This window comes from Bufo gargarizans, chromosome 1 (assembly GCF_014858855.1).
Source record: "Bufo gargarizans isolate SCDJY-AF-19 chromosome 1, ASM1485885v1, whole genome shotgun sequence".
Classification (NCBI taxonomy): Eukaryota; Metazoa; Chordata; class Amphibia; order Anura; family Bufonidae; genus Bufo; species Bufo gargarizans.
This window is the reverse complement of record NC_058080.1, coordinates 287,109,047-287,132,323: the sequence shown is the minus strand read 5'-3', so window position 1 is coordinate 287,132,323 and position 23,277 is coordinate 287,109,047. Positions and strand designations below refer to the sequence as shown.

At 42.7% G+C, this 23,277-nt stretch overlaps 1 protein-coding gene across 1 annotated transcript in view; it reads right to left on the bottom strand.

Moving 5' to 3' along the window:
- The window catches only part of ANXA3 (annexin A3), a 60,302-nt gene that overhangs the window by 22,118 nt on the left and 14,907 nt on the right, over positions 1-23,277 (bottom strand). Inside the window, exons 4-9 of the mRNA XM_044304457.1 lie at positions 21,738-21,832; positions 18,644-18,757; positions 5,590-5,680; positions 4,309-4,388; positions 3,302-3,358; positions 1,666-1,759 (exon numbers count right to left, since the gene is read on the bottom strand). Coding sequence (XP_044160392.1) covers positions 1,666-1,759; positions 3,302-3,358; positions 4,309-4,388; positions 5,590-5,680; positions 18,644-18,757; positions 21,738-21,832 — 531 coding nt within the window. The remainder of the gene's footprint in view (positions 1-1,665; positions 1,760-3,301; positions 3,359-4,308; positions 4,389-5,589; positions 5,681-18,643; positions 18,758-21,737; positions 21,833-23,277) is intronic.

Here is a 23,277-nt window from a genome sequence, read left to right as displayed (position 1 = left end):
GCCGGGACGCTAAAGTCCTGGCAGCCATGGTAAAGTGTAGTGGGGAGCGGGGGAGCAGTATACTTACCGTCCGTGCGGCTCCCGGGGCGCTCCAGAGTGACGTCAGGGCGCCCCAAGCGCATGGATCACGTGATTGCATGGCACGTCATCCATGCGCATGGGGCGCTCTGACGTCACTCTGGAGCGCCCCGGGAGCCGCGCGGACTGTAAGTATACCGCTCCCCCGCTCCTACTATGGCAACCAGGACTTTAATAGCGTCCTGGGTGCCATAGTAACACTGAAAGCATTTTGAAGACGGATCCGTCTTCAAATGCTTTCAGTACACTTGCGTTTTTCCGGATCCGGCGTGTAATTCTGGCAAGTGGAGTACACGCCGGATCCGAACAACGCAAGTGTGAAAGAGGCCTTATATGGGAGATTTTTCTAGCCAATCGTCAAACACAGAATGAAGACTTGCACAACTGGGTGTAAATCTACGAATGATTGGTCATTCCCACTATTTAAACCCATTCTCTTCTTCCTCCCTCATGCATGAGTAAGGTGGCGGAGAATTGGCATCCCTCATGGTGTGAATTGTTTTTATGAAGATTTTCACAAATAAAAAGAATGGAGGTGTTTGTCACTCAGATGGTCGCGAGTATGGAACTATTGCTCACTTGAACCCGAAAGGCCACGTTCTATGTTTCACAGCTGCTGAATGGAGGGGTGAAGCTTCAAAGTAGACTTGAAGGATTGAACAAGATTGCAGTGTGATGAGATTTTTGTTCTAAGATTTTTCTCGGCATGCTCTGCGACTTGGGCAGAGGGAGGGAGTAGATAAGCTGACATCGCTGTGATATCTATATATAGGTGTTATTTGTCATTGTAAGGCTACTTTCACACTTGCGTTCAGAGCTGATCCGTCTGGTGTCTGCACAGACGGATCCGCTCCTATAATGCAGACGATGGGATCCGTTCAGAACGGATCCGTCTGCGTTATAGTTTAGAAAAAATTCAAAGTGTGAAAGTTGCTCAGACGGATCCGTCCAGACTTTACATTGAAAGTCAATGGGGGACGGATCCGTTTGAAGATTGAGCCATATTATGTCATCTTCAAACTGATCCGTCCCCATTGACTTACATTGTAAGTCTGGACGGATCCGCTTGCCTCTGCACGGCCAGGCGGAAGACTCGAACACTGCAAGCAGCGTTCGGGTGTCCGCCTGCTGAGCGGAGCGGAGGACAGACGGTGCCAGACTGATGCATTCTGAGCGGATCCGCATCCACTCAGAATGCATTAGGGCAGTACGGATGCGTTCGGGGCCGCTTGTGAGAGCCTTTAAACGGAACTCACAAGTGGAGCCCCGAACGCTAATGTGAAAGTAGCCTAATTCTGCCTATAATGCTAATATGATGGCTACTAAAACGTTACCAGTCCAGAACAGGACTTAACATATTATTAGGCCAAGTGTACAGTTTAAAAACTGCAGGATTAAAGGATTTATTATTTATTTTTAATTATAAAAGGTGACATGGAAAATGTAAACAAAAAATTATAAAAATAAAAAATAAAAAAAAAGTATAACTTTACAACATGATTTAAAAAAATTCCGATGACATTCTTTTACTTAATGTTCCCCTGTGTAAAGAAAAACATGCTTTACGTAAATTTAAAAATGCCATACTTAGCCTAAGCTGTGGAAAGCTTCTCAAACAAAGTACTTCAATAAATTTATCTTCATCTGTTCCCCATTTTTTCTCTCCAGCATTATACAGAATCTTGAAAGGCACAAAAATATAAATAAGATAATATTCATTGCTACTGTATTTTAAACAAAAATACACTACAATATGTTGTAGTGGAAGCCAGTTTTTCCCCCTCTTTCTACTGGTTATACCTGGTTATGCAGCCGCGTATCGTACTTCCTTCCACTACTGCCTCCCCACAATGGAATCTCATTAAGGCTAATTTTCAATAATTTACCCATCAGCTCTTTATCAACAGCTTTACAGAAATCCAAACAGGCGATATCCATGGCACCACCTTCATCCATCACTTTTTATTCATTTATTTTATTTATGCTATTCACCACTTCGGTTATAAGACACGATAACTTTTTAGGATGGGTCATTATGAACATTTTTACATTTGTTGAACAAGTGATTAATAGCAAAACAGATTCATTGAGTCACAGATTTGACCTGAGGCCCCTCCTACAGTTATCGAAGTGGTTTCCTAGGTCCTCAACCTTTAACCCCTGTAATAGCCTCCACTGCAGGGGAATCCCCAGACCACTATTTCTCGTGGCATCACACGACTGATTTACAGGAGGCTGAAAGGAGTCACCTTTGTCTAATCGCTTAGATATTGTGGTTGCTATTGACCACAACATCTAAGGGGATGAATAGCCAGGATGGGAGCTAACTGCAATCTTGGCTATTGTAGGGGAAGTCCATTAAATTACAATGGCACAGTGTTACAATTACAATGGCACAGGCACAACTGCCCATCCCAGCAATGTAACTGTACATTGCTTTGCAGAAAGGGATTAAAAATACTGTCCAAAAATGTTATCTACACTATATTGTTCTGAGGAATTTTTTTTCTGGTTGTTTCAACAGTTGGAGACCAGGAAAGAAGTCTTTGTGATTGTGACCCACAACATGAAAGGGAATGTGTAATATATTCTATACAGATTTACATATGCAGATACTGTAATATTGTGTTGGTCTTTTTTAATGTTGTAGCTACCTATTAAATCCCCTGAGGGGCGGCAGTATTGAAGACACCCACTTCCTTCTTCTATACATAGTATAGCCGAAATGAATGGAAGTCAATTGATTAGGAAGTGATGGAGTACAGCCACTGTCATACACAAGGTCACCTGATATGATTTTCCTCATCCTGCTCTTGTATATACAGCAGGGATGACAAGTGCATTATAGCAAACTGGAAGCGTCAGCTTATTGTGACCGCTATAGTGGTCAGCGTGGAAACTAGAATATAATTTTTTATTTGGATAGTCACATAAAAAAACAAAACTAAATATCTAAAAAATATATATATTTAGAATACAAATCTCATGACACATTCCCTTTAAGCTTACAATTTAGACAAACTGCTGCCATTATTTACACCATGCGATGAAATATTCTTTCACCATATCAAACATGGAGTGAAAAATAACTGATAAATAGGACGGTTTAAGAAGAAGAAATTACAAGTCATTAGCATGCCAAGTAAGGTTGGTAAACTGTGTATATCATCATCACATGTCACTAGCTCAGAGCTGCAGGGAAGGCATGTCTAGCTTTATTTACCTCAGCATCCTTTTTAGCAAGATGTTCATCCACTTTTGGACTTTCATCACGTCTGGCCTTGAGGGGAAAAAAAATTAAAAAAAACAATTTTTATGGATTAAGTATATGGAGATTGATTGTGTTTTTGTAAGCAAAGCTAAAGACCTTAGCTCATCAACTATGGTAAATTTAGACTAACATCTGCTCAGGAAGTCTATGTGATTAGGAATGCCACAGCATCCTCATTAGAGAATTAGAACGCGTTCCATACCACAACCAAATGTATGAATCTAAAAAAATAAAATAAAAAGGTTGATGCCAAAAAAACTACAAGAAGCAAAAGTTGAGTTGACACCACTTAGGGAGAAAACATTTCTTGCTTGGTGGAAATCTTAATCACAGCAGTGATGTGCTGTTCAAGCCTCTGAGACTTCTGAAGCCTGTGACTGGCTTCAGCAGTCACAGGACCCATGCGCTTCATGGTCCTGAGGGGACTTGAAGCGACCAGGAACAAACACCATAGGGTTTCATTGTAATACAAATTATATATATATATATATATATATATATATATATATATATATAAAGGTAGTACTATACAGAGTACTATACTACCTCCTTTTGCATCCTTCTTCCCTCAATATATACATGTTAAACATGGGAGAAAATGTTATGTGGACACAGCCAACGCAGGCTATAAACATATGTGCACGGCCACCCTTTACCCAATATTCTAGTCATCATACAGACAATAACATGACATGAAGTAATACAGTCGGTGGAATTTAGCCACCTGAAAACATGTTGTGTATTGTATCAGGCTTATGGACTGAAATCAGTAAAGCATTAACAATTTTTTTAAATCACCATCTTTTTAGTAATAAGACTAATGAGGTCATTTATCAAACTGGTGTAAAGTAGAACTGTAAAGTAGAAAATGTATCAGATTAAACTTCCTATAAAAACACTAAATAAAAACAAAAATAAACACCCCTCTAGCAAAGTGTTCAGAAAAAATAAAATCTTACATTGGCCAAGAACAGCAATGCTTTCCTGAAGTCACCTGATGTTTCTGAACTGATATCATCTCCAAGGCTTTTACCATATACTGCAAGGAAAAAAACATATCTGGCTATTGATGACAAAATAGAACTAAAAGAAGTACCAAATACTTCAAGAGCATGTTCATTTTAAAAGGTGTATGTCCACCTTTACAATGCATATAAAAATGAATGACATTTTAAAGCTTGGTAGGAGAAAGATGGAAATATGATTACAGGATCAGGGAAAGGGACCATTTGTTTGTAGTCCGTAAGCACAGAGACACATACACCTGGGTAGGACCTGTAGACACAATACAGCTGGATATTAAAAATTATAAATACTTATGCACCAAATCCACTGCTGCTACTCCAGTCCTCTTCTCCGGGATTTGTTTACTTGGCCGCAGCGATGACGTAACTGCTGACTACCACAGACAACCAGTGGCCTCAGTAGAGCACTTTAAAGGGGTTGTCCATTGTCTGTTTTTTTTTTAATGGCCTACTTAAACCTGCCACTTACATAGCCTGCTACAAAAACTGCATCTTCCTGTGGTTCAGGGATTGTCAAACCTAACAAAGGGCTGGTAAACTTAGCACTGGGTTACCTAAAAATGTACAATGGCCAAGAAGAGGAGGAGGAGGTTGGACAGACAACAAGTCAACAGCTCATCACCAAGGGACCTTTCACACAAATATAGTCATATTGCTAGTTATGGGAATAATATATGAAAACAGCACCATTTCATGTATCTCTGCTGTTATACATTATAGAAACACACAATCTTGTTTACCCCTATGAAGCATGTGGTGTATTTTGACTTTGTGGTACTTTTTTTTTTTCATCCCCCTTATTTCAAAAGCCACATGTAGCCAAATGAGGGCTTGTTTTTTGCCCATTGCCCAAATTATATTCTTTTAATCATTTTGACTTACATATTATGAACTAAAACCTTTATTTTTAGGGGAAGTGGGATAAACAACAAAAAAACAAAAACAAAAAAAACCTGCAATTCGGAAAATGTTTTTTTTAAGGTCACCTGTCATCCTTTGTACCTATGAAACTGGCTGACCCGTAAAAGGCATCTGTGTTGGTCCCCTATTTTTTATACCTTATTATAATATTTTCAAACTTTATTGACTTTGCATTTTAGTTCCACTTGGGAACTTGAAATTATATGAGCTTGATCACTAATCTAATACAGTACAATGCAATACATTAGGAGGTCAAATGCCAACTGTCAAGGTGCTGTTTCACTGGTTATGTACCTGAGTAGTAAGCATCTCCCACTTCTTTCATCTGCTTGCTAGTTCGTGATGCCAGGATTTCTATCAAGATATTTTCAGATGTTCCTGTACCCTTGACATTAAAGTGAAGGAAATAAGGTGAGTTTTTAGCGTTCCTTCTGATTTCTAAAGAAAACTAAATATTGACAAACAAGTATATGCATTTAACCGTATAGATTTGTATAGACAAGTTTTTGGTTACATAATATACTCACCTGCTCCCTGCTGCTCTGGCTCCCTTCTCAGGTCTTCTGGTCCCCGTCTTGTAAGCTTCCAGAGAGACAGATGATTGGCGACTTGTCCCAAAGCGGCACGTCACTGCTGAGTGACATAGCGCTTAGAGACACGTTACACCTGGGGTCAGTCATTACCTTCTAAGGCTACTTTCACACTTGCGTTCGGAGCGGATCCGTCTGGTGTCTGCACAGACGGATCCGCTCCTATAATGCAGATGATGGGATCCGTTCAGAACGGATCCGTCTGCATTATATTTCAGAAGAAATTCTGAGTGTGAAAGTTAGTCAAACGGATCCGTCCAGACTTTACATCGAAAGTCAACGGGGGACGGATCCGTTTGAAATTGAGCCATATTGGGTCAACTTCAAACAGATCCGTCCCCGTTGACTTACAATGCAAGTCTGGACGGATACGTTTGGCTCCGCACGGCCAGGCGGACACCCGAACGCTGTCCGCCTGCTGAGCGGAGCGGAGGCCAAACGCTGCCAGACTGATCCGCATCCACTCAGAATGCATTGGGGCTGTACGGATCAGTTCGGGGCCACTTGTGAGAGCCTTTAAATGGAACTCACAAGCGGAACCCCGAACGCAAGTAGCCTAATCTATGTGGATTTTTCCAATTTGTTAAAAGGGAACCAGTCACCAAGAAAATGATAAATAATCTGCAGGCAGCATGTTATAGAGCAAGAGGAGCTGAGAAGATTGATATATAGTTTTTGGGGAAAAGATTCAGTATAACTTTATTGATTTTAATTCCTGGACATTCTAAGCTATGAAGTCAAGGAGGACGGTCCTATCAGTGATTGACAGCTATCTCTGTATACACAGTCATAGAGGGAAGGCTGTCAATCACTGATAGGACCACCTCCTTGTCTTCAGTCAGTGACTGACAGCTATCTCTGTATACACAGTCATAGAGGGAAGGCTGTCAATCACTGATAGGACCGTCTCCTTGTCTTCAGTCAGTGACTGACAGCTATCTCTGTATACACAGTCATAGAGGGAAGGCTGTCAGTCACTGATAGGACCGTCTCCTTGTCTTCAGTCAGTGACTGACAGCTATCTCTGTACACAGTCATAGAGGGAAGGCTGTCAATCACTGATAGGACCTCCTCCTTGTCTTCAAAGCTCAAAATGAGCATGGATATAAATGGATAAATTACAGGTACTACTGAATATTCAAACTATAGTCAATAAAACTATACATCAATGTGCTCATCTCCTCCTGCCCTATAACACGCTGCCTGCATCTCAGACACCATGTTCTATGTGACAGGTTCCATTTAACAAATGTTATATATGGCCAGATTAAAGAGAATGTACTAATTAAAACCAGATACTGACACATTTTTCTTTTTTTATAATTTGTTTTCATTTTCTGAATGTAATTTTTTTTAGTTTATATGATTTATGAGGACAGCCCATCTTGCCCAAGACACTGTTAACTGCATTCAGAAATATCCTTTAACCCCTTAGTGACCAAGCCTGTTTGGGCCTTAATGACAAAGCCAAATTTTGGAACTCTGACGTGTCATTTTAGCTTAGAATAACTTTGTAACGGTTTTGCACATCAAAGTAATTCCGATATTGTTTTCTCGTCACATATTGTACTTTACTTAGGTGGTAAAATTCTACCGATAAAATATGCGTATAAAAAGAAATTTAGTATAAATTGGCACATTTTTTCTATTTTCAACTGCAATATTTCACATACATAAATACTATTCAATATTTTTATCAGAAATAAATTTCCACATCTTTACTTTATTTTGGCTGCACTTACAAAAAAATGTTAACTTTTTCTTTTATTTTAGAAGACTAATAGAACCCCGCAAAAGTGAACCCATTTTAAAAACTAGGCCTCTTAACGTATTTATCTATGGGTGTAATGAGTTTTTTGACCCACTAGTTTTTTTTAAAGAAATTAATACTAAGAAGGTGAAAAAAAAAAATTTTTTTTTTTTTTACACAAAAGTATTAATTTAAAGACATATTTTTCCTACAGAGCACATTATTATCAATCCCTAAATGTTACTGTGCTGAAGGCTGATCTTCAGCACAGTAACCAGTGCGCCATTTTGTTTTTATTTTTAATTAGATGGGGGGGGGAAGCAACCCTAATAACTGAGCGGCGGCGGCCAGCTTTTAGTCTGCGCATGCGCCAGGCCACCATATTTCTTGAGGGTAAGGGGGGTGGGGGTTGAGCATCAGGACCCAGCTTAGGGCCAGAAGCGCTGGGGGACCCGATCGCTGCACCAGAGACTTTCTCCCTCCTCTCTTACATGAGAGGAGGGAGAAAGTTTAGTCCCTTGTCTCACTCTCTTTCTCCCCCCCTCCTTCCCTCCCTTGTCACTCTCTTTCTCCCCCCTCCTTCCCTCCCTTGTCACTCTCTTTCTCCCCCCCTCCTTCCCTCCCTTGTCACTCTCTTTCTCCCCCCCTCCTTCCCTCCCTTGTCACTCTCTTTCTCCCCCCCTCCTTCCCTCCCTTGTCACTCTCTTTCTCCCCCCCTCCTTCCCTCCCTTGTCACTCTCTTTCTCCCCCCCTCCTTCCCTCCCTTGTCACTCTCTTTCTCCCCCCCTCCTTCCCTCCTTGTCACTCTCTTTCTCCCCCCTCCTTCCCTCCCTTGTCACTCTCTTCTTCCCCCCTCCTTCCCTCCCTTGTCACTCTCTTTCTCCCCCCCTCCTTCCCTCCCTTGTCACTCTCTTTCTCCCCCCCCTCCTTCCCTCCTTGTCCTCTCTTTCTCCCCCCCTCCTTCCTCCCTTGTCACTCTCTTCTCCCCCCTCCTTCCTCCCTTGTCACTCTCTTTCTCCCCCCTCCTTCCCTCCCTTGTCACTCTCTTTCTCCCCCCTCCTTCCCTCCCTTGTCACTCTCTTTCTCCCCCCTCCTTCCCTCCCTTGTCACTCTCTTTCTCCCCCCTCCTTCCCTCCCTTGTCACTCTCTTTCTCCCCCCTCCTTCCCTCCCTTGTCACTCTCTTTCTCCCCCCTCCTTCCCTCCCTTGTCACTCTCTTTCTCCCCCCTCCTTCCCTCCCTTGTCACTCTCTTTCTCCCCCCTCCTTCCCTCCCTTGTCACTCTCTTTCTCCCCCCTCCTTCCCTCCCTTGTCACTCTCTTTCTCCCCCCTCCTTCCCTCCCTTGTCACTCTCTTTCTCCCCCCTCCTTCCCTCCCTTGTCACTCTCTTTCTCCCCCCTCCTTCCCTCCCTTGTCACTCTCTTTCTCCCCCCTCCTTCCCTCCCTTGTCACTCTCTTTCTCCCCCCTCCTTCCCTCCCTTGTCACTCTCTTTCTCCCCCCTCCTTCCCTCCCTTGTCACTCTCTTTCTCCCCCCTCCTTCCCTCCCTTGTCACTCTCTTTCTCCCCCCCTCTTCCCTCCCTTGTCACTCTCTTTCTCCCCCCTCCTTCCCTCCCTTGTCACTCTCTTTCTCCCCCCTCCTTCCCTCCCTTGTCACTCTCTTTCTCCCCCACCCACCTCGGGTGTAGCGTGGCCGAGCTCTGTCCGGTCCGTGATACAGAAGCATTTGCTGTACCCGGCCGGACTGACAGGAAGTGCACACTAAGTGAGCACTTCCTGTCAGTCCGGCCGGGTACAGGAAACAAAAGCTCCTGTACCACGGACCAGACAGAGCTCGGCCACGATACACTTGAGGCGCTTCCCTCCTGTCAGTCCCTCTCTTCATGCTGCGCCAGAGCGGGGCGCCGACAGTGTTGAGGGGCACAATGCGCTGCCCTGCTGAAAGGGAACGGCGTTCCTGCTAAGAAAAAAAGTGCAGGAACGCCGTTCCCACGCGTTCCTGCAGGACTCGAGCCCTGTTACTCACTGCCTATAGAAGAACACCTCTTTGAAATGGCGGCGATAAACAGATTTTTACATTAGTTCACATTCCAAAGTAGTGCACAGTGCGCAGATGCTAGAGTGTTATCTCTTCGCTTTAATTAAAAGCCGCTTTGTCACAATATACAATCACAGTCTGCTTAAACTAATAACACACAAATAATTAAATGTTACCATGTTTTTTATTCAACACACCATGTAAACATTCACAGTGCAGGTGGAAAAAGTATGTGAACCCTCCTTTGGCAGCAATAACTTCAACCAAACTTTTCCTGTAGTTGCAGATCAGACGTGCACAACGGTCAGGAGTAATTCTTGACCATTCCTCTTTACAGAACTGTTTCAGTTCAGCAATATTCTTGGGATGTCTGGTGTGAATCGCTTTCTTGAGGTCATGCCACAGCATCTCAATTGGGTTGAGGTCAGGACTGACCGGGCCATTCCAGAAGGCGTATTTTCTTATGTTTAAGCCATTCTGTTGTTGATTTACTTCTATGCTTTGGGTCGTCCTGTTGCAACACCCATCTTCTGTTGAGCTTCAGCTGATGGACAGTCAGAAAAATGTCTTGATAAACTTGGGAATTCATTTTTCCTTCGATGATAGCAATCCGTCCAGGCCCTGACGCAGCAAAGCAGCCCAAAACCATGATGCCCCCACCACCATACTTCACAGTTGGGATGAGGTTTTGATGTTGGTGTGCTGTGCCTCTTTTTCTCCACACATAGTGTTGTGTGTTTTTGCCAAACAACTCAACTTTGGTTTCATCTATCACAGAAAATTTTGCCAGTACTACTGTGGAACATCCAGGTGCTCTTGTGCAAACTGTAAACGTGCAGCAATGTTTTTTTTGGACAGCAGTGGCTTCCTCTGTGGTATCCTCCCATGAAATCTATTCTTGTTTAGTGTTTTACGTATCGTAGATTCGCTAACAGGGATGTTAGCATATGCCAGAGACTTTTGTAAGTCTTTAGCTGACGCTCTAGGATTCTTCTTCACCTCATTGAGCAGTCTGCGCTGTGCTCTTGCAGTCATCTTTACAGGACGGCCACTCCTAGGGAGAGTAGCAGCAGTGCTGAACTTTCTCCATTTATAGTCAATTTGTCTTACCGTGGACTGATGAATAGCAAGGCTTTGAGATACTTTTATAACCCCTTCCAGCTTTATGCAAGTCAACAATTCCTAATCGTAGGTCTTCTGAGAGCTCTTTTGTGCGAGGCATCATTCACATCAGGCAATGATTCTTGTGAAAAGCAAACCCAGAACTGGTGTGTGTTTTTTTATAGGGCAGGGCAGCTGTAACCAACACCTCCAATCGCATCTCATTGATTGGACTCCAGTTCGCTGACACCTCACTCCAATTAGCTTGTGGAGATGTCATTAGTCTAGGGGTTCACATACTTTTTCCACCTGCACTGTGAATGTTTACATGGTGTGTTCAATAAAAACATGGTAACATTTAATTCTGTGTGTGTCATTAGTTTAAGCAGACTGTGATTGGCTTAGCATCCTTTTACAGTGCACACTTCTTCTTCAAAGCATCTGTTGGTAGATAGAAGACAAACACTGCCGCAGCACAGTTCTCTGCCCCCCTCCCCCTTCTCCTCATAGTGTTGCATAGACAGAGCTCACTAATAGCAGAAAGGGGAGGGGGGAGGCTCCTGAGATAAGAAGTTAGTAACAACTTAAGATTAACCAGTTACATTCCTGGAGATACAAAAAATATAGAATAAAATTCACACATCTCTAACAATTGTTGTGACTTAGATGAAGATCAGATCACATTGTATGACCAATTTGTGCAGAAATCCATATTATTCCCAAGGGTTCACATACTTTTTCTTGCAACTGTAAGTACCTATTGTTCTTCATTATATTCATGTCTATGATGATGTGATGAGATGACTATTTAATAATTTATTTGCAGCATAACAGGCTGAACTAGATGGACAGATGTCTTTTTACAGCCTTACAAACTATGTTAGGTTACATTCCTTTAACACCTTAAGGACCGAGCTCATTTTCACCTTAAGGACCAGGCCATTTTTTGCAAATCTGACCAGTGTCACTTTATGTGGTGATAACTTTAAAACGCTTTGACCTATCCAGGCCATTCTGAGATTGTTTTTTCGGCAGATATTGTACTTCATGACACTGGTAAAATGAAGTAAAAAAATAATTTTTATTTATAAAAAAAATACCAAATTTACCCAATTTTTTTTAAAAATTGCAAATTTCCAAGTTTCAATTTCTCTACTTTTATAATACATAGTAATACCTCCAAACATAGTTATTACTTTACATTCCCCATATGTCTACTTCATGTTTGCATCAATTTGGGAATTATATTTTATATTTTGGGGATGTTACAAGGCTTAGAAGTTTGGAAGCAAATCTTAAAATTTTTCTGAACTTTTCAAAAACCCAATTTTTAGGGACCAGTTCAGGTCTGAAGTCACTTTGTGAGGCTTATATAATAGAAACCACCCAAAAATGACCCCATTCTAAAAACTACACCCCTCAAGGTATTCAAAACTGATTTTACAAACTTTGTTAACCTTTTAGGTGTTCCACAAGAGTTATTGGCAAATAGAGATGAAATTTCAGAATTAAAATTTTTGGGCAAATTTTCCATTTTACTATTTTTTTTCCCAGTTACAAAGCAAGGGTTAACAGCCAAACAAAACTCATTATTTATGGCCCCGATTCTGCAGTTTACAGAAACACCCCATATGTGGTCGTAAACTGCTGTACGGGCACATGGCAGGGCGCAGAAGGAAAGGAATGCCATACGGTTTTTGGAAGGCAGATTTTGCTAGACAGTTTTTTTGGACACCATGTCCCATTTGAAGCCCCCCTGATGCACCCCTAGAGTAGAAACTCCTAAAAATTGACCCCATTTTAGAAACTACGGGATAGGGTGGAAGTTTTGTTGGTACTAGTTTGGGGTACATATGATTTTTGGTTGCGCTATGGGCTGCTAATTGGTGTGGTTCTCAGTATTATCTTTCATTAGTAATTTATGTGTGCCGGGTGTTTCACGGACATGACATCTGAACAGTTTTTTGTTCTCGCAGGACATAGGTCTTCACCGGTCTAGTGCTGCAGTTCACAGTCGCATCCCAGGGCTCTGGAAGCGTTACTGTGGGTGGTGATTTTTCTGTCACTAGGGATCCCCTCCCTCTCATTCCTTCCCCTTCAGGACGAAGCTGGGCAGTCAGAGCACAGCTTAGGGAATGATATAGGGATGGTGTAGGAGGTTGCGGTGGACCTGGAGAACTTCCCCCCTCCCTCCCTAGGAGTACCGATTACCCATCTAAGTGTGGGGTAGATATATACCCCACCTACTTTATTTTGCACTATTATCTAAGGGCATCTATTTTATATCATATAATATTAAAAGTTATATTTTAAGGTTACCATTTTTTCATAAGTTTTTTTGTTGCTCTATATTACACTTTTTGTGAGGCAAGGTAACAAGAAATAGCTTTTTTGGCACTTTTTTTTGTTATTTACAACATTCATCTGACAGGTTAGATCATGTGGTATTTTTATAGAGCAGGTTGTCACGGACGCGGCGATACCTAATATGTATACAATTTTTTTATTTATGTAAGTTTTACACAATGATTTGATTTTTGAAACAAAAAAAAAAATATGTTTTAGTGTCTCCATAGTCTGAGAGCCATAGTTTTTTCAGTTTTTGGGCGATTATCTAAGGTAGGGTCTCATTTTTTGTGGATGAGATGACTGTTTTATTGGCACTATTTTGGGGTGCATATGACTTTTTGATCGCTTGCTATTACACTTTTTGTGACATAAGATGACAAAAAAAAAAAAATTTTACACAGTTTTTTTTTTTTTTACGGTATTCACCTGAGGGGTTAGGTCATGCAATATTTTTATAGAGCCGGTCGATACGGACGCGGCGATACCCAATATGTATACTTTTTTTTATTTATGTAAGTTTTACACATTAATATCATTTATGAAACAAAAAAAAAAAAAAATCATGTTATAGTGTTTCCGTAGTCTAAGGCTGGGTTCACACGGGCGTGCCCGGATTAGGTCCGGAGGTGTCCCGGTGTATTGCAGCAAACCCGTGCGATTAGGTACGCAATTTCAGTCGGTTTTGACTGCGATTGCATTCCGATGTTCAATTTTTATCGCGCAGGTGCATGCGCGTGATAAAAAACCAACTGTGGTACACAGACCCGAACTTCTTCACAGAAGTTCAGGTTTGGGTTCAAGGTTGTGTAGATATTATTATTTTCCCTTATAACATGGTTATGAGGGAAAATAATAGCATTCTGAATACAGAATGCATAGTAAAATAGCGCTGGAGGGGTTAAAAAAAATTCACCTCTTGATCGCGTAGTTCCCGGTCTCTTCTTTAATGATGAAATACCGGCTAGGACCTGTGGTGACGTCAGATCACATGCTCCAATCACATGGTCCATCATGGTCAACTAGCAACCATGCGTGAAAATCGCACCGCATCCGCACCTGCTTGCAGATGCTTGCGATTTTCACTCAGCCCCATTCACTTCTATGGGGCCTGTCCTGCGTTAAAAACGCAGAATATAGAGCATGCTGCGATTTTAAAGCATTGCAGAAGTGATGCGTGAAAAAAAAAACGCTCATGTACACAGCCCCATTGAAATAAATGGTGCCGGATTCAGTGCGGGTGCAATGCGTTCACCTCCCGCATTGCACCCGCGCGGAAATCTTGCCCGTGTGAACTCAGCCTAAGAGCCATAGTTTTTTTCAGTTTTTGGGCGATTATATTGGTAGGGTATGATTTTTGTGGGATGAGATGACGGTTTGATTGGCGCTATTTTGGGGTGAATATGACTTTTTGATCGCTTGCTATTACACTTTTTGTGATGTAAGGTGACAATTTTTTTTTATTTAGCACAGTTTTATTTTTTAAGATGTTCATCTGAGGGGTTAGCTCGTGTGATATTATAGACTGACTACAACTGAGCAGACGGGGAAGGAGGGGAGCTCCCTCCCTCTGTCACCCCATCCATCTGGGGGCTACAAAGGCACAGCAGCCCCCCGATGGCAGAGGGAGGGAGCTCCCTGACTTAACCCTTTCCATACAACGGTCCGTACGGACCGTGGTATGGAAAGGGTGAAACGGCTGACATCGCTGTTTATACCAGAGTGTCAGCAATATGCTGACACTCTGGTATAAACCACTGACCACCAATGAATATTCAGGGAGAGGCGGGCGGGGGATCGCGATTCCGCCTGCCGCACCGCCCACCTCCCGCCCCCCCTGCACCCCGCCGACATAAAATTTTACTTTGCCCATTTTAAAGTTTCTGTAGACATGGTGACAGTTTAATGCCAGGACGAGTATACTCGTCCTGGAGCGCTAAGTACCAGTGCTCCAGGACGAGTATACTCGTCCTAGGTCCTTAACGTGTTAAAGGCTATAGACACTTTTGCACTGATTTTTTTCCTTTACTGTTCGTTTGCTTCCTAAATGCAGTATTAAAAGGAGTTGCCTGAGATAATTAAAATTTTTGGAGAAGCCTTCAAAGGCTGTAAAAAAATGTTAAAAAATAAATAGAATACTTACCTCTTTCTCTGGGTGCTGTTCTCTGCAAGTCCGGTTATCCTGCTGCTGCTTGTTTACAGAATGCAGCAGTGATACGCAGATATATGGCCCAGAACCACTGCAGCCAATCACTGTCCTCATGCCATGCAGGCATACAGTATATGACTGCTGCAGCCAATCACTGTCCTCATGCCATGCAGGCATACAGTATATGACTGCTGCAGCCAATCACTGTCCTCATTGGTATACTGCTTAGGACAGTGATTAGATGAAGCGGCCATATGCCATGCAGGCATACAGTATATGACTGCTGCAGCCAATCACTGTCCTCAGTGGTATACCAATGAGGACAGTAATTGGCTGCAGTGGACCCATGCCATACACCTGCAAGTTACTGCTACAGTCTGTAAACAAGCAGAACCAGGAGGACAGGACTAGTAGCACCAAAAACAGCATAGAGATTTTTAATTATCTCGGACAACCCCTTAAGCAACTTTCTAAATAGGTGTCATCAATGACTTCCTACCATTTTGCTTCTGAAAAATGTGTGCAAGTCCTTCATTTATCTGCTGGGGCTGCTAAATCTGCTCCTGTTTTTGAGTATTCTCTCTGCTTTACCTCTATTCTGTGAGAGTTAGCAATAGCAGGAGGTTGTACACAGTAGGTGTGTGGAGAGTGGATCCAAGGAGGGCAGCTCATACAGGCTATAGATAGGAAAGAACACACAAGGCGGTTTGCAGACGGAGAATCACATAGGTGGTGTACAGGTGTAGAGAGAAAGCAAGACAAGGCAACTTAAACTGTTTCTATCACCAGAAATACCCAAATTAAACTGGCTGACATTAGAGATGTGCTAATACCATCTGAACCTAACTAGCCTATTACTATCCATGCCCCTGTTACATTAATGAAGTAACTTTTATAATATGCAAATTAGCCTCTAGGAGCAGGGGAGGGGGGTGTTGCTCCTGCTCTTAGAGGCTCTGGCACGGCGCAGGTGGAAGATTTACCATACACTCAGGGCCGGCAGGAGGATGCGAACGCTGCCTGGCCCTGTCAATCAAGACTTGGAGGGAGGTGAAATTTTGTAATGGGGAAAATAAACACCTAACAAGTAGCTTCAAATTGTTCCTGCAAGTCTTAGGCCCCTTTCACACGGGCGAGTATTCCGCGCGGGTGCGATGCGTGAGTTGAACGCATTGCACCCGCACTGAATCCTGACCCATTCATTTCTATGGGGCTGTTCACATGAGCGGTGATTTTCACGCATCACTTGTGCGTTGCGTGAAAATCGCAGCATGCTCCTCTTTGTGCGTTGCGGTGCGATAATCCACGCAACGCAGGCCCCATAGAAGTGAATGGGGTTGCGTGAAAATCGCAAGCATCTGCAAGCAAGTGCGGATGCGGTGCGATTTTCACGCATGGGTTCTAGGTGACAGTCTATTCACTGTATTGTTTTCCCTTATAACATGGTTATAAGGGAAAATAATAGCATTCTGACTACAGAATGCATAGTATAATAGTGCTGGAAGGGTTAAAAAAAATAAAAAAAAGTTAACTCACCTTATTCTCTTGTTCGCGTAGTTCGTTCCCGGTCTGTTCTTTGCTAGCTGTGGGCTTGGGCTGAATGACCTGTGGTGACGTCAGATCACATGCTCCAATCACATGGTCCATCACCATGGTGATGGAGCATGTGATCTGACATCACCACAGGTCCTTTAGCCCAAGCCCACAGCTAGCAAAGAACAGACCGGGAACGAACTACGCGAACAAGAGGATAAGGTGAGTTAACTTTTTTTTATTTTTTTAACCCTCCCAGCACTATTATACTATGCATTCTGTAGTCAGAATGCTATTATTTTCCCTTATAACCATGTTATAAGGGAAAATAATACAATCTTCAGAACATCAATCCCAAGCCCGAACTTCTGTGAAGAAGTTCGGGTTTGGGTACCAAACATGCGCGATTTTTCTCACGCGAGTGCAAAACGCATGACAATGTTTTGCACTCGCGCGGAAAAATTGCGCATTTTCCCGCAACGCACCCGGCTCTTATCTGGGCAAAAAACATGACGCCCGTGTGAAAGAGGCCTTAGGCTGGTTTCACATGGGCGTTGCGGATTGGGGCCGGATGCGTTCAGAGTGCGTTCAGTGAAACTCGCACCATTTTGCAAGCAAGTTCAGTCAGTTTTGTCTGCGATTGCGTTCAGTTTTTTCCACGCGGGTGCAATGCGTTTTTCACGCGCGTGATAAAAAACTCAAGGTTTACAAACAACATCTCCTAGCAACCATCAGTGAAAAACGCATTGCACCCGCACTTGCTTGCGGATGCAATTCGTTTTTCATGCAGCCCCATTCACTTCTATGCGTAAAAAATGCAGAATATAGAACATGCTGCGATTTTCACGCAACGCAGAACTGATGCGTGAAAAACAACGCTCATGTACACAGCCCCATTGAAATGAATGGGTCAGGATTCAGTGCGGGTGCTATGTGTTCACATCACGCATTGCACCCGCGCGGAAAACTTGCTCGTGTCAAAGGGGCCTAAAGGGAATGTGTCATCAGAAAATGCCCTTTTGTTTAAATGATGTTTTTATATTTTAAAATATTTTTTATTATGGTTTTTTTCCCCATGTCCATATCTATATTTAAACAAAAAACATAAAATCTTGCATTTTTTTCACTGGCCACTAAGCCTAATAGGCGCCACTTCCTGGTCTGCACAGATCATCACTTTACTGTAGTTATCTGCTTATCTGTCATTCTAGTCCTGTCTGTAATGATATCATCTCAGTGTATAGATAAGACTGGATCCACCATTCACAATAGACGATTGTCAAATCTTCTCTATTCTTTTCTTGTACAATGACCTCTGCACAGGGCACAGAGCTGCCTAGAAAACTCCCATAGAAGTCAGTGAGGTCCCCTCCTGACCATTGTGTCTATGGACCATGGGGATGCCGTAAAGCAATTTTCTTAATGCTTTTCAGAACAGCTCAGGCAAGATGGCAGCCCCCATAATCATGTTTAGGAAACATTTTTAAAAATCTGCAATCAGAAGATAAAAACAGTTTAGGAAAAAGGAGATGTGTCGTTATCGGGTTTTAACTGGCAGATAACTTGGTGACACATTTCATTTAAGGTGCCCATACACATTCAATGGCTATCAGCCAAACAATCGTTTGTTGACCACTAACATGTAAAAATATGTTTTCCCCATGTCAAATGTGTGCATGGCCTGCGATATGACCCCTGTGATGTAACATATAAGACCAGCACAAGGAATCTTTACTAAGGAACTACAGACTAAGGAACTACTTCAAAGCACATCTGAAATACAGAGCAATTGAAAAGTGTCTACTTTATTTCTTAAAGATTTTTCATCCTTTACTACTATCTACCTTCATAGCTTTCTTCAGCTGTTTTGCATCAAATACCGCTGGAGGCAATATGAGAGACACCAAAAGATGTTCAAAGTTTCCAGAAAGATCACCTTTCAAGTCATCCTTTAGTTCCTAAGTATGAAAGAAATGTCAAAAGTTAGTACTGGGAGTTTACATTCAATGATACCGTTTTACATAAGCTAGAACACCTTTTACTCTTAAAGGGACTCTGTCACCAGTTTCTAACCCCCACTTTTAAAAATATTGTTCTGTCCATGGAGCCCTTGTGATTACTAAGGTGTTGTTATAAGCTAAATCTGCTGGCTCGTTTTGATAAAAAAACGTTTTATCTAACCTGTCAGTCATATAGTTAAGGTGCCCAGGGCGTTTCTCATGGCCTGAAGATGCCGCCGCCGCCGCCGTTGGTGCCCAGCTCCTCCTCTGCTCTCGTCAGCGCCGCCTGAAAATCCTGAGATACGCCTCCGGCTCTCCCTCACGCCCCCCTCCTTCTTTTCTAAGATCCCGCGCGTGCGGCAGTGTTCGCGTTATCGGGAGGTTGAGCGAAGTGCTCGCGCATGCGCACTTCGCTCAATGAGGCTGAACCGAAAAGTCCGCACGGGCGCATCAGGCACAGGCCTGTGCGCACGTGCGGGATCTTAGAAAAAAAGGAGGGGGGAGTGAGGGAGAGCCGGAGGCGTATCTCATGATTTTCAGGCGGCGCTGACGAGAGCAGAGGAGGAGCTGGGCACCAACGGCGGCGGCGGCGGCATCTTCAGGCCATGAGAAACGCCCTGGGCACCTTAACTATATGACTGACAGGTTAGATAAAACTTTTTTTTTATCAAAACGAGCCAGCAGATTTAGCTTATAACAACACCTTAGTAATCACAAGGGCTCCATGCACAGAACCATATTTTTAAAAGTGGGGGTTAGAAACTGGTGACAGAGTCCCTTTAACTGCAGAGATTCATAGTAAACCCACATGCACATTTTTTGACAGCCAGAATTGCACCATATCAGACCTGTCATACATGTGCCTCACCGTTTCATAAAACCTCTCAGGAGTAAAAATGTTAAAACTCTGGATGAGCCGTGACAGCTTTCAGAAACCTTAGGCATTTCCCTTCTTCTTTATGGAACATTGATACATTTGTTCTCAAAGCATCAATAGGATATTTGCAATATAGCTAGTTTTACATACAGAAAAAAAATCTGCTCAGACTGTGGCCAGCTGACAGCATTTAGTCCTTTTCCAGGTACGTGTTTAATACGGCAGATAAACAGTTAAAGGGCACCTGTCAGCAGATTTGTACCTATGACACTGGCTGACCTGTTACTTGAGCACTTGGCAGCTGAAGACAACTGTGTTGGTCCCATGTTCATAAGTGATCACATTGCTGAGAAAAATTATGTTTTAATATATGCAAATGAGCCTCTAGGAGCAACAGGGGCGTTGCTATTACACCTAGAGGCTCTGCTCTCTCTGCAGCTGCCACGCCCTCTCTACTTTGATTGGCAGGACCAGACAATGAAAACAACATACTGCCTGGCCCTGCCAATCAAAGTGGAAAGGGTGCAGCAGTTGCAGAGAGAGCAGAGCCTCTAGGTTTTTTTTTTATCAAGTGCCCACAACCCGCCCCCTGAAACAGAATATTCATATTTACCTGCTCCACGCTGCTCTGGTCCTCCAGGCTACCTCTGCTTTCTCCATTTCCCAGTCCCCACATTGGTTATATCCAGCTGGCCATGGACCTGGTTACATGCACCACTCCAGTAGTGATGTGGCTACAAGCAGCACATCACCAATGAGGGCATCCGAATGTAAAGAGCGCGAGGAATGGAAGATGGAGACAGCGAAGAAAGCACAGCTACGACCAGAGCAGCATGAAGCAGGCAAGTATAAATCTTCTGTTTCAGGGGCATGCTGTAGGCACTTGATAAAAAAATTACTATTACCGAATAACCCTTTAGGGTGGCCATACACATTCAGTAGCCGTCAGACAAACAACTGTTCAGCCAAAAGATCTCTCTCCCAGTTCCCCCATGCACTTACATTCTACTCCCCCTCCCAATGCTACATCCTAAAGTTATTGACCTTGACCCCTCCACTTCAGTAAAACACAAGTAAACCGCATTCTCTTTTATACATTTCTGTTGTCTAAACCTGCGGTGCATCTTATTGTCCAGTGCGTCTTATTAAGAGAAAAGTACTGTAGGTTATCTACTGGGGGAACAAAAGGATCAACATCATCTGTTAAAGGGAACCTGTCACTGGGATTTTGTGTATATAGCCGAGGACATGGGTTGCTAGATGGCCACTAGCCCATCTGCAATATCCAGCCCCCATAGCTCTGTGTGCTTTTATGGTGTACAAAAAACGATTTAATACATATGCAAATTAACCCGAGATGTGTCCTGTCCCTGAGATGAGTCCGTCATCTCAGGTTAATTTGCATATGTATCAAATTTTTTTTTTTTTTTTTTTTTTTACACAATAAAAGCACAGAGAGCTATAGGGACTGGATATTGCGGATGTGCTAGTGGCCATCTAGCAACCCATGTCCTCAGCCCTATACACAAAAGCCCAGTGACAGGTTCCCTTCAAAGTCAGAAGTCCTCCATAGTCACATTAGATTGCAGGTGGGCGTAGCTGATAATACACTAAGGCCTAGTTCATACTTCAGTGATTTAATCAGTATTTGATCAGTGATTTCCATAGGTGATTGTCAGCCAAATCCAGATGAGGGTCAAAAAACACAGAGCAGATGCAAATCTTTCCATTATACCGTATCTCTGTGTAGGCATCACTCCTGGTTTTGGCTCACAATCACTGATGGAAATCACTGACCAAATGAAAGGTGAACTAGGCCTAAAGGTAGGTTCACATCTCTGCTAAGGTACAGACTCTGCTGGGACAGACAGACAATAAGAGCCATCGTATCCCTTGCCAGCAGATCTTGATTGACTATAGTTGGATCGGACAGGTTTCCGGCAAAAAGCTGGCATTTATGGCAGGAGTTCTGTGCCGGAGATGTGAATGTAGCCTAATGTGTTTGGAAGCCTTGCGAGTACATGTTATGCTGGAATACATAAAAAGAAAGATACACTTTACCTTCCCACATGCTGCCAAATATTCTTTTGCAATAAGCTGTCTCTGCGAATTTGACCTTTGTGTAAGAATATTGGTTAAGGAATCCTCATCAGTCCCTAGTTAAAACAAAACCAAAACTATGTATAAAAAGTATGCAAATGAAGATCCCTACATTGAATAAAAATTGAAAATTGCAAACGGCTAAGGCCACTTTCACACTGGCGTTTTGGCTTTCCGTTTGCGAGATCCGTTCAGGGCTCTCACAAGCGGTCCAAAACAGTTTTGCCCTAATGCATTCTGAATGGAAAAGGATCTGCTCAGAATGCATCAGTTTGCCTCCGTTCCGCTTTGGAGGAGGACACCAAAACGCTGCTTGCAGCATTTTGGTTCCCGTCTGACGAAACTGAGCCAAACGGATCCGTTCTGACATACACTGTAACTCAATGGGGATGGATCAGTTTTCAATGACACAATCTGGCACAATAGAAAATGGATCCGTCCTCCTTTGACTTTCAATGGTGTTCAAGGCGGATCGGTCTTAGCTATGTTAAAGATAATACAAACGGATCCGTTCTGAACAGATGCATTATCTGATCGGATCCGTCTGTGCATGACTGATCCGCACCAAATGCGAGTGTAAAAGTAGCTTAACCACTTCAACCCCGCTAGCTAAAACCCCCTTCATGACCAGGCCACTTTTTACACTTCTGCACTACACTACTTTCACCGTTTATTGCTCGGTCATGCAACTTACCACCCAAATGAATTTTACCTCCTTTTCTTCTCACTAATAGAGCTTTCATTTGGTGGTATTTCATTGCTGCTGACATTTTTACTTTATTTGTTATTAATCGAAATTTAACGATTTTTTTGCCAAAAAATGACATTTTTCACTTTCAGCTGTAAAATTTTGCAAAAAAAACGACATCCATATATAAATTTTTCGGTAATTTTATTGTTCTACATGTCTTTGATAAAAAAAAATGTTTGGGCAAAAAAAAAAAAAATGGTTTGGGTAAAAGTTAGAGCGTTTACAAACTATGGTACAAAAATGTGAATTTCCGCTTTCTGAAGCAGCTCTGACTTTCTGAGCACCTGTCATGTTTCCTGAGGTTCTACAATGCCCAGACAGTAGAAAACCCCCACAAATGACCCCATTTCGGAAAGTAGACACCCTAAGGTATTCGCTGATGGGCATAGTGAGTTCATAGAACTTTTTATTTTTTAAAAGAGAAATATCTTGGCAAAAGACAACTTTTCCAATTTTTTTATACAAAGTTGGCATTTGACCAAGATATTTTTCTCACCCAGCATGGGTATATGTAAAATGACACCCCAAAACACATTCCCCAACTTCTCCTGAGTACGGCGATACCACATGTGTGACACTTTTTTGCAGCCAAGGTGGGCAAAGGGGCACATATTCCAAAGTGCACCTTTCGGATTTCGCAGGCCATTTTTTTTTTTACACATTTTGATTGCAAAGTTCTTCTCACACATTTGGGCCCCTAAATTGCCAGGGCAGTATAACTACGCCACAAGTGACCCCATTTTGGAAAGA